This window comes from Urocampus carinirostris, chromosome 16 (genome assembly GCF_059441175.1).
Source record: "Urocampus carinirostris isolate Australia breed hairy pipefish chromosome 16, RoL_Ucar_1.0, whole genome shotgun sequence".
NCBI lineage: Eukaryota > Metazoa > Chordata > Actinopteri > Syngnathiformes > Syngnathidae > Urocampus > Urocampus carinirostris.
In genome coordinates, this window is record NC_142364.1 from 35129133 (window position 1) to 35142181 (window position 13049).

Below are 13049 nucleotides of genomic sequence, written 5' to 3' on the forward strand. Positions count from 1 at the left end.
GAGACTTGCACATGTGTGACTTGGTCCCATGTCTGCTGTTAAGCGCTTAGGGAAGTCTTGACTTGAAAAGCGCTATATAAATGCAGATCATTTAATTTTCATTTCATTCTTATTTCGGCACTTTTGGTTCTCCGTTGAACGGAAGTGGGAGCGAAACGGAAGATCATCGGCGTGACGTCAGAGCCCAAAGATGAACAAAACAGCCTTTAGTGTTGCGACAAATTTGTTGTGTTTGTGTTTTGTCGTATATTTGTTTCCAGGCCGCCGTCTCTCACGACAATAACGAAGATAGAACAATAACCCTTAAAAACCCCAAAACCCCCTTGAGACGTCAAATTTGAAACAAGAGACTTGAGAAAAGAGATTCGCGTGTTTTGGGGTTAGCGGGCGAGCGAGCAGCTCCCTCCTGAAATTGGAGCCATGGCCCAACGCAGAGGAGTCCTCAGTCTGCAATTCAACCAGGACCACAGTAAGGAAGGGAAGTAATGGAGAGAGGAAATTGCGTCCGAATGTCTTACCTCCCGCCAACTCGTTCGCCCTCCTTGTATTCAGCCAGCGAGCGACTCTATCGGATTACAGTTTGGTCGCCGTTATTGAAACGCGTGTCAACGAAATCCACGTTCGGCCTAATTCAGCCTTCCTTGAGAAGTCTTTATTGTTATTGTCATTATTATCAACGTTGTGATACATTGTATGTAAAGAGATTAGGCACGGCACTCCAGTGTAAAACATGTAATAATAAAGCTTTTGGAAATAAATGGTATAATCCCTGCGGACTATTTATAAAATTGGCCTAATTTAAAATTATAATGCTGTAGCGAGCAGAGACGGGAGTCGTAGGCGGAGTGTCAAACAAAGGTGCCAACGAAAGCTGCTTTAATGACATTTAAACTTGCAATAACAAAACAAACAAGAGAGTGGCTAGAACCGGTCGAATTAAGAGTCCACCTAGGAACTCGCTAACTATGGTTCCGTGGGTGAATTATGTACAACCCACTACAATGCAATGAAATATAATAGTTCATTGTAACAATACTGCCATGAAAATAAGTGCATTAATTACTACGACTGTTGGACAAAGTTTATCTAGCCTTTGAAAACACATGTTTTAACCGAACTATTTTCCATGGAAAATTTCTATTTTCCATAAAACATATATGCTCACTGTGATGAAATATGTCATATGTACATACAATTGTAGAAAAAACTCCACCTATTAGTTTCGACTTCAAGTATTCTATTATTTATACATCCAAACTAAATGTTTGTGTTGTAATGATAAAAAGGCTCTCAGCCGATGACATTAGCTCAGTGCCGGCATCCAGGAGAGTTAGTTAGTGGCAAACAATTTTGGCTTTTAAAAATAAAGAAAACAATAGAATAGGGAAAATTGTTTTGCAAACAAGCATATGTGGGTGATGAAGCCTTGGCACCATGATCTAGTTTGATAGACTGGGATTAATTGGATCCTAAAACATCATTGAACCTTTCATGTTAATGTAGAAACACCAGGTGTGAACAATAGTCCAACTTAGACAGCAATTGGTTTGATTCTATGTTGTTAATGTTTTTCGCAATAACTTTTACCAGTGTTTTCTTGCAAATCATCTCGCAACCATACTAGAAAATGCAAAACACCATTTAGCTGGTATCATGTTTGTGGACATACAAGTAACGTTTAAAGGAAAAAAAATGTAGCAATGTGATGAATACCTCTGATCCTGTCTTTTAAAATTCAATTTCTGAGAAAATTCACCTGTGATATACCATTGTGTCTATAATCAACATGCACTGAACCATAAATCTAAAGCTTTCAGCTTTACAAAGGTTGGAGACCCCTGCACTAAACTATTGCAACTAGACTGAGTGATTGAATGAACTAAATAGATGGCTGACTATATATGAACTCCCTTTTGCTGACTGAATGACTGACAAACCTAAAGTAGAACAAACTAAAAAAAACATTACTTTTCATTATCCATGTGAAAAAAAACACTTTCTGTCCGCGTCTTTTCTTAACACCTCAACCCAGTAAGCATTTTTCCCAGATTCAGCCCTTTATAAAGCTGTTTCGACACTTGCGCGACAAACTCGGACAGAAATTAGGCCTTTTTTTTCGCATCGGACATGCGACTAAGACACATGCTTCTAGACGGGTCTTCGTTTTCTACGCCCACAATTCCCCGACACAAACTTCAAAGCCCAGGTTAATTTCAATACTTCCAGGTTGCTTCTGCTGCTCCATGGAAACAGGGGTGCGCATCTACAACGTGGAGCCTCTGATAGAGAAAGCCCACCTCGGTAGGTGAGCGTTCGTGCACGACGGGCATGCCCACTTCTGACGCCCGCTTACTCACGCCTGCTTTGCAGATCATGAGCAGGTTGGCAGCATGGCGTCTTGCTCCATGCTGCATCGCTCAAACCTGCTCGCCCTTGTCGGAGGCGGAGCCAGTCCCAAGTTCTCGGACTTATCAGGTAGGTGACATTTTGCCTTTGATTAACTTCAATTGTGATAACTGCTGACAATACATGTGTTTTTTTTTTTTTTACAGTGCTGATCTGGGACGACGCACACGAGTGCCGGGATGCCAAGGACAAGCTGGTGCTGGAGTTCACCTTCACCAAGCCGGTGTTGGCAGTTCGAATGAGACACAACAAGTCAGTGCTTGCTCGACAAACTAAAACCATTAATGGGAAAGTTCACTCAAACACAAAATGCTTTCAACACCACTCACTGAACAAGAACTAGGGATTGATGTTATTCGTTTTTCAGGGCAGATACTGGTTAGTAGTATTAGAGGAGCCCCAAAAAACAATATTTGGAGTCAATATCAATTTGCTGTTTTTAAAAGCTTTAAATTTGGTGTAAGAAATGTTTAATAATGTGAAAAAAAAGAAGTAAATTTGTTATAAATTAAAATAAAACTTAACTCGCTCTCAAACATTTTACAATGAATAAATTAGAATTTCAACACAACAAACCTGACTAGTGTTTTGACTTAAACCAAATACTAACAGTGCAGGAAATAAGATTAGGCTTAGCAGCAACTGGTATAAGGGTAGGCTACATATAAACTTAATTAGGCTCCTGATTTTTTTTTGTTTTTTTCTTTACAAAAAATAAATAAAAATGTCAATGCAACCTACACGACTTAAACTAATTTTTTAAAAATTTGCAAAAAGCAATGGAATTTTCAACGGAGCTCATGAATTGAAAAGTATGGACACTACTGCTTTAGAGCCATATTGACAAACTAATGTGATGGTAACAGTCTTCCGAGGTAGCGTTTTGTTTATGCTCTCAATCATAAACACACAAGCTTGGTCGACAAACGATAAGATATGATAAGAGGTAATATCGGTCTCCACGTGAACTTGCTTCCCTTAAACAAGTTAACTACACTTTTTAGGCTATCTCTTAATTACACACACACTTTTCTACAATGAATTTATTGAAACTTAAAATTATATTATTGGCACTCAGGCATGTCAGGGAGTCAGAAGATCTGATGCGGTTTGCAGTCTGCGGTGTGCAGAGTTGGAAAAGCTTTAACTTGAGTGGCTCCACTCTGGTCACTCATCCAATAAGAGGGCATGGGATGGATGAGAAGCGAGGAGAGAGTATTATGAAAGAAGTAGAAGCCAGGAAGAGAGAAGCTCCCCTCGACCTGTCAAATAAATAAAACTGCCAATACCAATGTCAGTCAAATTCCCAAATATCTATGCCGATAATCGACCTGCATGATAAACAGCCTGCATGATAATCTATAGGCGTGTTAGGAATTAAACTATATTACAACTGTAGCGTTTAACAAATTGTTCGAGTTAGTTAAGTGACTCCATTAACCAAACATAAACTTTATAAACAATGCATGCTCGTTTCTCAATTTTAGGGAAAAATATTGTCAAGTGGGGAATTTTCACACAGGGGCAGATTTATTTTCTTAAAGTATTTCTTAAGTGAATTCCATCAAATTTAGCCGAATTATTGTCGAATTAGTCTAATTAGTCTTTGTCGAGCCTCCCATCTCTCGTCTCTGGTCCCGTCCTCCGTCTTTTTGACACATCGGAGATCGGCCACCCCCAATGGACGGGCCAGGAATTCCCCACCTCGTCTGACCAGTGCATCACGTCCCAGTTCTTGTTTTTCTGTAAACATCATTCTTGTCTAGGTCACACTGACCCCAAGTCTTCCCTGTGAAAAATCCCCACTGCATTCAACAAATGTAATTCGTATTATATTAAATCCCTTATAGTCAAATAAATAAAATAAAAATCCTTCAGGCGGCATTCACTCAGGATGTAGAACGCTCGTCAGGGGGATCAAGAGATCGCCGGTTTGATTCCCGGCTCCTCAATGTTATTTGTTGAAGTGTCCTTGGGCAAGACACTGAATCCCTAATGCCCCCAATAAGCAGGTTGGCCCCTTGCATGGCTGCACGGCCGCTATTGGTGTGTGTGTGTGTGTGAATGGGTAAGTGTGAAGCACATTGTAAAGCGCTTTGGGAAGTCTTCATTGACTTGAAAAGCGCTATATAAATGCATATCATCATTTTCATCATCTACCTTTAGCAAGAAGTTTAAACGAGTATAAATTGCTTAACTCATTCACTGCCAGTGATTTTCTGAAAAGCCAGCCTCTCACTGCCAGCAGTTTTGGAGAATTGTGACTGATTTTTCAAGACCCACAGAATATTTAGTTGTATGACTACATAAACATGGAACACATCAAAAGAAAGTGTGGACTCTTTTCTTTCATTAGGGGAAAAACTGGTTCTAGCTGCTTACATTTTTAAGTAACAGGTTTCACAAAAACACTGTTTCTAACTAAAAAACAAAGAAAATTAGCTTTTGGTGCAAAGAGGCCTTTCAAGCAGATTGGTGACTGGTTGTTATTTTTTTTAGCTTCGTTGAAATCTAACCCATACAGCGAGTGGTTTGATTGTATTATTAATGTTTTTACGATAACTTTCACCAGTGTTCTCATACAAATGATCTTGCAACCATAATAGAAAATGCATAGCACCATTTTACATGTATCATGTTTGTGGATATACAAGTAATGTTTTAAGAAAATAAGAAAAATTGTTTCTACTGCTTCAGTTTAAAAAAAAAAAAAAACAGGATGTAGAACCAGGGTGATTTTCACAAAACAGTTTCTCACCAATAAACTGAGAACATGAGCTTTTGGTGCAAAGAAGCTTTTCAAGCAGATTGGTGACTTTGTGTTTTTTTTTTTTAAGTTTCACAAACATCAACAGTTGTTTACTTCTATGAAACAACAAAAAACACTGAAAACAAGGTGTTTGATAGAAAAACAATTATTTATTCATAAACATGACATGAACAAATTACAACCTATGAACAAACCAACAAAAACTACAGACTAGTTACAGGTGTATGCATGGTTGTGCATGTTGTGTGTACATGGGTGTACAATCGTTAGTAAGGGTGTGTGCTCACCACCTGTAACTCACGGCACCAGGTGTTACAGTTCATTAGACTGAATTTGTCCTTACAGATTTTATAAATCGGGAATTGAACATTGATGTTACTGTCGGTTCAACTTTGCATACAACTGAAATGCTTCTATTTGCAAGCTTCTCTTTTTATATTAAATTCCTTTAATTTCATTTGCTTGATTGTTAAATGGCCACTATAGGGAGCCATTGTACTTTTGCACCACGAATTGTCTTGTGTATGACTTGTGCTATACACAATCTTCGTCTTACTGGGTGGATATACACTGCACATTGGACAGGCCCGTGTCTCTAATACTACTACCATTACTAGTTCATACACTGATCGAGTAGGAAAGTGGCGTTCATGTAACATGGACTGAATGCGGTTTACTTTTTTCTCGTGTCACGTCCATGATCAGACCTGCAGCTTTCAGATAATTCAAACGGCAGCCATTCGTCTGAAAAATTTCGGATCTGGTTCACTGAGCTCTTCTAAACCGGATTCATCAAAGCCATGCTGGGGTGAATCCTGTTCCTCTGAGGGCACCAGGCGTGCACCACACCCTCTCACTCCACCCCTCTCCTTTGCCGGCGTTCTCCGACCCACTCCTTCCCTCTCAACTGCCGCTGTATCTCCTGAGATGTACCTAAACATAATTTCCTCCATCGTCAGCTGCCTCAATTAGCCTCATCTGATGCGAACGCCTGTTATGTCCACCCCAAACCAATTTCATTGGCGCACCCCGTACAGGATCAGGTCGATACTACACCAACATTCAAAGAGTAGAAGTCTGATCTTCAGAGACGGGCTGCACCAGACCGCTCTCTGACCACTCCCATTAAAAAAACGTGAGAATATATTTTTCAATGGCAGTAAATAAGTTAAAGGTATTACAAAGGACTCTCCCTTTTTATCAATTTGGCACAGAATGTGTAGTGTTCCCCACAGTTATGCAGTTATCCATCCATCTACTATCTGTTCCACTTACCCTCACTAGGGTAGCAGAGTTGCCGGAGTCCATCACAGCTGTAGGGCAGGGGTCACCCTGAACTGGTTGCCAGCCAGTTGCAGGGCACACAACGACAGACAATTCACTTGCTCATTTACACCTAGGGACAATTTTGACTAGCCAATTAACCTGACATCCATGTTTTTGGAATGTGGAAGGAAAACTGATTGCCTCGAGAAAACACACGCAAGCATGGAGAAAAAATCAAAATGCACAGGAAGGCTGGTAGCTGGATTTGAACCCATGACCTCAGAACTGTACTGTGGACGCACCAACCACTCAAATGCCATGCCACCTCATGAAGATATGTACAAAAACATTCCACACGCCATTTATCTCTAGGAATCAATTTTGAAAGTAGAGAGTTTCATCTCATATCTCCCAGAGCTGTGATGTCAATGGAAGACAAAGCAAAACAAACGGCATGTCATGTTGGAAAAACAAATAGCGTTTGTAGTGATCAGCGAATGCATAGCGGCCATTCCAGCTTGGAGTAATCTGAACTTTGCTTACCGTGTCACTGGGGGACTTCTGTTTTGTCTAAGTTGATCATCAAAGGGTAAGCTTTCCTGCAGATGTGTTCAGTGTGCGTTCCTTTTTCTGACATGGCCTCATTTTAGATATGATTGTCACTTTACCTCATGTGTTTTTGCTGCTTGTCTTAATAATAATATACAGTCCAGATACAGCTCCCCATGCGCGTGCAGCCTCCCAAAAGGCTTCCAGTTTTGTTTGGTCTAGGTTAGCCCTGTTTGCAGTCAGCTAAATGGCCAGCCTGCCGTGCTCATTGTTTTTTCTCCTAGCTGGGTTCGTGTTGGTTGGCATGGTACATTTTTGTTGTTGTCTTCCTGTTATCCTGGCTGCTTATTGCATATTTCAGCCAGCCAGCCTCTTGTTTTTTCCCGCTGATTGGTCCTGGTTCATCCTCTATAATTTACCCCTGTTAGGTGTGTGTGTGTGTGTGTGTGTGTGTGTGTGTGTTATTTTTGCCAGTTCACCTCATTTTGGCTGCTAGCAATTTGATGTGCCATTGCTGCACCTATCTGCGACACAGTGCCTAGACATTCTCCCCCCCCAAAAAAACTACCAAAACTGGGCTTGAAAAAACTCAAAACCTTTGATATTTTGTTAGTCCAGGTCAAAGGTGTTAAACACCCTCCCTTCCTTCCTCAGGATTGTGGTGGTATTGAAGAACAGGATCTACGTTTACAGCTTTCCAGAGAAGCCGCAGAAGCTGTTTGAGTTTGACACGCGCGACAACCCCACAGGTGAGGCAGCACTCATCCTGGCGTGCGGAGGCCATCTTTTAACTTTGCTTTCGTGCCAGGCGTGTGCGACTTATGCCCGAGTCTGGACAAGCAGCTGCTGGTCTTCCCAGGACACAAATGTGGAAGTCTGCAGCTGGCGGTGAGTGGCTTCTTTCACTTGCACCGTGGCGCTCGCTAAAGTCAGAATCATTCCTCGATGAGAAACGGCCGCCGTATGTTTGGCAAAGTCCTGATGTTTGACCAATGACATACAATGCTGCAGGATTTGTCCAACAGCAAGCCCGGGACATCGTCAGCGCCGTTCACCATCAACGCACACCAGAGCGAGGTGGCGTGCGTAGCACTCAACCAGATGGGCAGCATGGCTGCCTCGGCCTCCCGCAAGGGGACACTCATCCGGCTCTTTGACACCACCAGCCGCAACAAGCTGGTGGAGCTGAGACGAGGCACCGACCCCGCCACGCTCTACTGGTGCGAGCGCCACTGCCTCCCTCAAGCTGTCCCTTGCTCATGCTTCATGTTTTTTTTTCCCGGGGCAGCCTCAACTTCAGCCACGATTCATCTTTCTTGTGTGCATCCAGCGACAAAGGGACGGTACACGTCTTTGCTCTCAAAGACACCAAACTCAACCGCCGTTCAGCGTAAGAACACCAATGCCGGGACTCGAAATACTGCAGCAATCTCTAGCCTCCCTTCTTTTTTGCCCCCAGGTTGGCGCGCGTGGGAAAGGTGGGCCCTGTGATCGGCCAGTACGTGGACAGTCAGTGGTCGCTGGCCAGCTTCACAGTGCCTGCAGAGTGCGCCTGCATCTGCGCCTTTGGGAAGAACACCTCAAAGAACGTTAACTCCGTCATTGGTAAACAGCCGCACACTTGCTGCCATGAGAAAGGTCTCACCCTAATGCTTTTGCCCGCTCCCCCCGTCTACAGCCATCTGCGTAGACGGTACCTTTCACAAGTACGTCTTCACGCCTGATGGTAACTGCAACCGAGAAGCCTTCGACGTCTACTTGGACATCTGTGACGACGACGACTTCTGAGACATGATCGCTGCTGTCGTCATGGCTTCACTGTACAAGTTCCTTTCCTTTAAGTTGACTCAATGTTCCGGCGACGGGCTGTCGGACTGTTGAGAAGCAAATATGTGTCTTCACAATGTCACCAGTCACTTAAATACATAATGCCACATATCATTGGAAAGTTTGAACTCTTGGGATTCAAGTTATGATGACCATTTCAAAATGTACTCGGCACAGAAACATCATGATCAGTCTGAAACAAGATACCCGAAAACTACAAAGGTATTGCTCACCAATAATGTGCTCCAGTCAGCTGATGACACGATTCTCCGCAAACATGGTCTCGTTACATTCAGGACAGTCAAGTGAATACAACTATGTAAAATATTTACTTCAAAGCACACAGTAATGCAGACTAGCGGAAATGTTTTATCTAAGAGCAATTCTGCATTGTTTGACAATCTATGTTGTTATCAGTGGGTTTCTCCCCATAATTTCCTTTTAAAAGTAAACTATCTCGTAATATAACTTTCAATATTGCTGTTAGCATCTGACCTTTTGATGACACCACTCTCAAACATATGCAAGATTTTTTTCCCACAGTCCCTAGCCTGCGATAGCCTATAAAGGTATAACCTACTATTATGGCTTCAAATATCCTCAGTCAGTAGCGACCCATTCTAATGATGATTGACACAATGGTTACCCAATGAATTCCAAACAATTATATGCGTCTTCACGATGTGTATTTAAATCAAAGATGGAAATAAATGTGCATAATCTCGGGATCAATTTTTACGAGCAATTATCACTCGCAAGTGCACACCCAGTGATTGACTTCTGGAAAGAGTAGTCAAACATTTACAACTCTTTCACAATGTCTAAAAATTGGCCTAAGTATACCCACAGTTTTATAGTTGTGAACTAGTGGTCTTCAAATGATATGTGATATATTTTCAGAAAAAAATTGTAATATACAATGTTTAGTTTTTCAGATTGGGATTATATTTGACCTAGGACTAGGTCAGGCTTCGTGCTATTGTTTAGCTAAAATGTTCATGCCACACTCTTCTGGAGGCATGTGATTGCAACTCAATGTTAGTACCACTTGCAGTTATTTCAGTTTGGGACAAAACATGAGAGTGTTAACTTTCGAAAGAGACTAAAACCGTACATATTTTCCAAACGTTTCAAGAAACAGCATTCATTTTAGTTTGGGTACGTCTAGGATTGTTAATGGCTTGTTGCTCAAGCAGCTGGCACAACTCCATTAATTGTTGTCGTTCAAAAATACAAAAAGGACTTCACAAAATGCTACTATACATTACAAGTGCAAGATGACATCAAAAGCAAGTAAACAATGAACAATAATCATTAAGATATGTCCAAAGCTTTATTTTCTGGCACTCGCCTTTTTTCCCCAGTAGGCATTAGCTGCAATCGCGCGGGTAATTGGGTGTTGACGTATTTTGCTACAAAATGACAACGGCGCCATGCCGCACACCTGAAACCGTTTTCAGCTCTACTCCAAGTTGTTTATCATGTGCTTTTGGATCATGTTACCATTCAGAATAGCGACTACCAGAGTCAGACTACAAAACAGTGCATATTTACTACTGCGTCAAAAGAAAACGCAAATGAGCCCTATGATCGTGCGTTAAAATGTGAGCGCTATATTTCTAGAGGACAGTGACAGGGCAACAATAATCAAGTTAAATTTATTTGTATAGCCCTTAATCGAGAAAGTCTCAAAGGGCTGCACAGAGCACCATCACAACTGGTATCTACACAAAATATTTTTTTTTAAACTCCACATGAAGAAACTTTATTGTAAAAATGTATAACTCAACTTTTCTGAATTGATAAATTTCATTAGTCCGAAATTCGAGTTAAAACTTTTAAAATTAAGTTTTGTCATTTTAAAAGTTGACATGCTATTTATAAAAGGAGAAAGATATTGCGAATTTAGATTATTTTGTATATTCTATTTCGTTATGATGGTAGATTACAACACAGATGTGATAAGTCTAGTTTTTGTGTTTTCGGTTGTTCCGCGATAACTGACCAAATTAGATTTGATTGTCATTATTGTCGAGGATTAAAGGAAACTGGCGAACTCATAATCACTCCAATGATCCGAAAAGAGCTGTAGAGTTTTTGCTGAATAAGTTAAATTGCTGTTCAGTTTGGATGTATAAATTGTGGACTTGGTTTGTGGATAAAAAAGTTGAAATACAGAGGAGAAAATAAGTATTTGAACACTAGGAAAGAGACAATAAAAATCTGAAAGCAAGCTCTAATTTTGTCCCCAAAATACTGGATAATTTATAGTAAAGTCAAAGTTTTCAGCATATCACACAATTGGAGTTTTTTTATAATCTAAATCAGGGGACTCCAACGTGGTCCCTGTGGTCACCAGAATTCCCCCTAAGGTGAGTCGAGGTGCTGCCGGACCTGTTCTCAAAATAGCTCACCAGTGCTGGGTCATTGAGATTTTTTTGGTATTTTTTTTTCCTTAACTGAGTCATGGGCTTCATGAACAAAATGAATCTATTCAAGTATAACTAATTATTTGTAAGCAATTAAAAGAATAGGATAAAAATCTATTCATGTATTAAACACTTATCTATTAGTCTTTTTATCAATTTATTATACAAAAATACAACAAACTAAATTCCATTCTATAGGTTTTATAAATCTGTAGCAAATATGGATGGTAAATAAAGTATTTTAACAAACTTGACCAATTGAATTAAAGAGCGGAGTTTATTCTTTTCAAACTTGTCTCGCCTTTTTGGAGCACCACATACTGTGAAGAAAATAAGTATTTGAACACCTTGCTATTTTGCTGTATCTCCCACTTAGAAATCATGGAGGTGTCTGACCTTTTCATCGTTGGTGCATGACCACTGTGAGAGATAAGCTAGAGAAAAATCCAGAAATCACAATGCATGCTTTTTGGCGATACAGCTGCAATTAAGTATTTGAAAACTTGGGTATCATTTAGAATTCTGGCTCTGAAAGACCTGTTAGTCCACCCATTAGAAGTCCACCTGCACTCCATGTATCATCCTGAATCAGATGCACCTGTTTGAGGTTGTTAGCTGCATAAAGACACCTGTCCACCCCATACAATCAGTAAGACTTAAACTTGTAACATGGCAAAGACCAAAGAGCTGTCCTAGGACACCACAGATAAAATTGTACACCTACAAAAGGCTGAAAAGGGCTATGGAGCAATTGACAAGCAGCTTGGTGAAAAGTTAGCTGTTGGAGCAATCATTAGAAAATGGAAGAAGCTAAACATGACGGTTAATCTCAATCAAGAGTGGGGCCCCATGCAAGATATCACCGCGTGGGGTCTTAATGATTCTAAGAAAGGTAAGGAATCAGCCCCGAACTACACGACAGGAGATGGTCAATGACCAGAAAAGATCCGGAAACACCATTTCCAAGATAACTGTAGGTAATACACTAAGACGTCAAGATTTGATATCATGCTTGGCACAAAAAGTTCCCCTACTTAAAACAGCGCAAGTCACGGTCCGTCCTAAGTTTGCATATGACCATTTGGATGATAAAGAGGAGTCATGGGAGAAGGTTTTGTGGTCAGATGAGAAATAAAACATGTTGGTCATAATTCCACTAAGTGTATTTGTAGGAAGAAGAATGAATAGTACAAGCCAAAGATCCCCATCTCTACTGTGAAGCATGGGGGTGGCAGCATCATGCCTTGGTATTTTTCTGCACATGGGACAGGAAGAGTGCAATGCATTAAAAGAGTGGATGACTGGGGCTGTTTATTTTAAGATTTGGGGAAACAACCTCCTTCCCTCAGTCAGAGCATTGAAGGGTGGGTTGTGGCTGGGTCTTCCAACACGACAACGACCCAAAGCACACAGCCAGGAAATCCAAGGAGTGGCTCCGAAAGGAGCATATTATTGTTCTAGCATGGCCCAGCCAATCTCCAGACCTGAACCCAATTGAAAACTTTTGGAGGGAGCTTGAATCAGATGCACGTGTTTGGATGCAGGTTAAAACTTTTAACGAAAGCCCAGAAACCTGACTGAACTAGAGAAGATCTGTGTGGCAGAGTGGGCCAAGATCCCTCTTTGCAGTGTGTGCAAACCTGGTGAAAGACTACAGAATCACACAAATAATTTGTTTAAAAAATCATGCACTGTGATTTCTGGGTTTTTCTTTTTGGTTTCTCTCTCACAGTGGACATGCACTTACGATGAAAATTACATACCTCTCCATGATTTCTAAGTGGAAGAAATCGCAAAATAGC

At 40.9% G+C, this 13049-nt stretch overlaps 1 protein-coding gene across 2 annotated transcripts; it reads left to right on the top strand.

The window, feature by feature from the left end:
• The first annotated feature begins 131 nt into the window (after nt 1-131).
• Nucleotides 132-9546, top strand: wdr45 (WD repeat domain 45). Of its 2 annotated transcripts, XM_088320162.1 has the most exons (10): nt 132-469; nt 2227-2301; nt 2371-2475; nt 2553-2658; nt 7646-7740; nt 7800-7879; nt 8003-8211; nt 8280-8381; nt 8451-8596; nt 8670-9546. In XM_088320162.1, the coding sequence occupies exons 1-10, from the start codon at nt 421-423 to the stop codon at nt 8777-8779; spliced, it is 1077 nt and encodes a 358-aa protein (XP_088176288.1). In that variant the 5' UTR covers nt 132-420; the 3' UTR covers nt 8780-9546. The 2 variants fall into 2 exon arrangements, with proteins under 2 accessions (XP_088176288.1, XP_088176289.1); XM_088320163.1 differs by having other exon boundaries at nt 132-2305.
• The last annotated feature ends 3503 nt before the right edge of the window (nt 9547-13049 follow it).